This window comes from Anarrhichthys ocellatus, unplaced genomic scaffold (genome assembly GCF_004355925.1).
Source record: "Anarrhichthys ocellatus isolate YVR2014 unplaced genomic scaffold, GSC_Weel_1.0 scaffold3284, whole genome shotgun sequence".
Taxonomy (NCBI): Eukaryota; Metazoa; Chordata; class Actinopteri; order Perciformes; family Anarhichadidae; genus Anarrhichthys; species Anarrhichthys ocellatus.
In genome coordinates, this window is record NW_022283258.1 from 1 (window position 1) to 1,736 (window position 1,736).

Below are 1,736 nucleotides of genomic sequence, written 5' to 3' on the forward strand. Positions count from 1 at the left end.
TTATTCTGCTCTTCAATTCTAACAGCATGCTGCAGGGTGTGGTTACCAGCACTTTACCCAGTGCTGCATCCAAAAGGCTCATCAGAAATTGTCACATTTATCCAAAGGTTTTCTCACCTGAACAGATGACACCAGCGTCCTCACTGTGTGCACAGTTGTGTGTCCCAAATCCTCTGTGCTGACACACAGTTAGAGACCTTTCAGTTCCTGAACAGCCAACATCATCAAGCCAGATGTTGCCGGTTCCTTGACCAAAGTGGGCCGACTGAGGAGCACTCAGTGCCGTACCACAGTGCAACTGTCTGCACACTACCTCAGCGTCCTTTAGGTCCCACTCGTCATCACATACTGTTCCCCAGGCACTGTTGTAATAGATTTCAACTCTTCCAGAGCAACGAGTAGACCCAGACCCAACTAATCTGATCTGAGCATCTATCAGAAACACAAGACACAACATAACAAATAACTGTTAAGTTATTTACAAAGAACATCAACTGAAAACTGTAAAGATTTTATGCATCACACCGTAGAACTGACTGACCTGCAGCAGGTGAAGTTGAGGTCAAGAGAAAAGAGACTATAGAGAGAAGAGAACACAGAGTATGGCTCATTACATTCAGCAAGCTGAAAAGTGCAGAAATAAAACTTTGCCTTGTTGTGTTTTGGATTCTCTTGATAATTCAAATAAAATGAAGGAGCTTTAAACTGAAAAATTAGTCTTATGAGACTCCATGTTTATACCATACAATAATACTGCTGTAGGCTACCATACAAAACAAAGCAACTTTTGGAATAAGTCTTACCAATGGCGAAGTGGCAAAGGTTTCTCTGTTGTATGATCCCCATGGCTGACACTAAAGGCTGCTCTGTACCATTTATCAGTGACAGAACAGACCACAGAAAACTGAAGTTAAAACCGCGATGCACAAAAAAGCTCCACACTGCTCAGTCCTTCCTGGAAAGCTTCCTCTTTATTTTCCGCCATTTCTTTCAGCTAAGGCCAGAGTACTAAAACAGATGGAAACCATATAATGCAAAGTAGCCTATAAGTACCAAAGCAACATATCTATACCCTATTCTGCCTCTTACAATGTTTGGTGATCAAAAGAACAACAGAGTTCAACAGAGGGGTGTACCACGAAGCCAGATAAGTGGGCTTGCAAGGTATGTTGAACCTAAAGTCAGAGTTTTGAATTACACGAAGGTGACTCTCTTTTACCTGGCTAGATCACCTTTGTAACTTGTGCTGCACACCTAACCTGCTAAGTCCTGTTCAAGGCTTCTGATTAAAGTCGGCTATAAAAAGCGCCTTTCCGACAGGAACCTCGACATACATACATGCACGCTGGCTCTAAAAGAAACCCTCTATAAAAATACAGGCAGCATACATTAATGTAGTATTACACAGTAAAATAGTAGTAATAGTTCACTATATTATTAATCAGTCTGACGTTTGCGTTTGAGACACACTGGTATTGAACTATCTGTGGGAAAAATCATCATGTAAGAGTCCGACCATTTCCGAGCACGTCCATAACTCACACATTGTTGGTTCTCCCTCCCCTGTGTATGAATATTGCACTCGAGTCGAGGGTGATATATGATATGATAGATGAATACACATATGTGATTTGCCGAGTAGCATCACGTGAAATGGTTTACAGCACATATAATTGGTTGGCGTGCTTCCTGGACTGCTGAACGAGTGCCGTAAAGGCTAGAAAAGCTGGCTGGTT

General features: G+C 42.1%; 1 protein-coding gene across 1 annotated transcript; it reads right to left on the bottom strand.

Moving 5' to 3' along the window:
• Positions 1-46: 46 nt before the first annotated feature.
• On the bottom strand, positions 47-859 carry LOC116378872 (deleted in malignant brain tumors 1 protein-like). Its single transcript, XM_031840779.1, has 3 exons — positions 804-859; positions 542-577; positions 47-432 (listed from the first exon to the last, which is right to left on the bottom strand). Exons 1-3 carry the CDS (start codon positions 844-846, stop codon positions 98-100), a joined length of 414 nt encoding a protein of 137 aa, XP_031696639.1. The 5' UTR covers positions 847-859; the 3' UTR covers positions 47-97.
• Between the last annotated feature and the right edge of the window lie 877 nt (positions 860-1,736).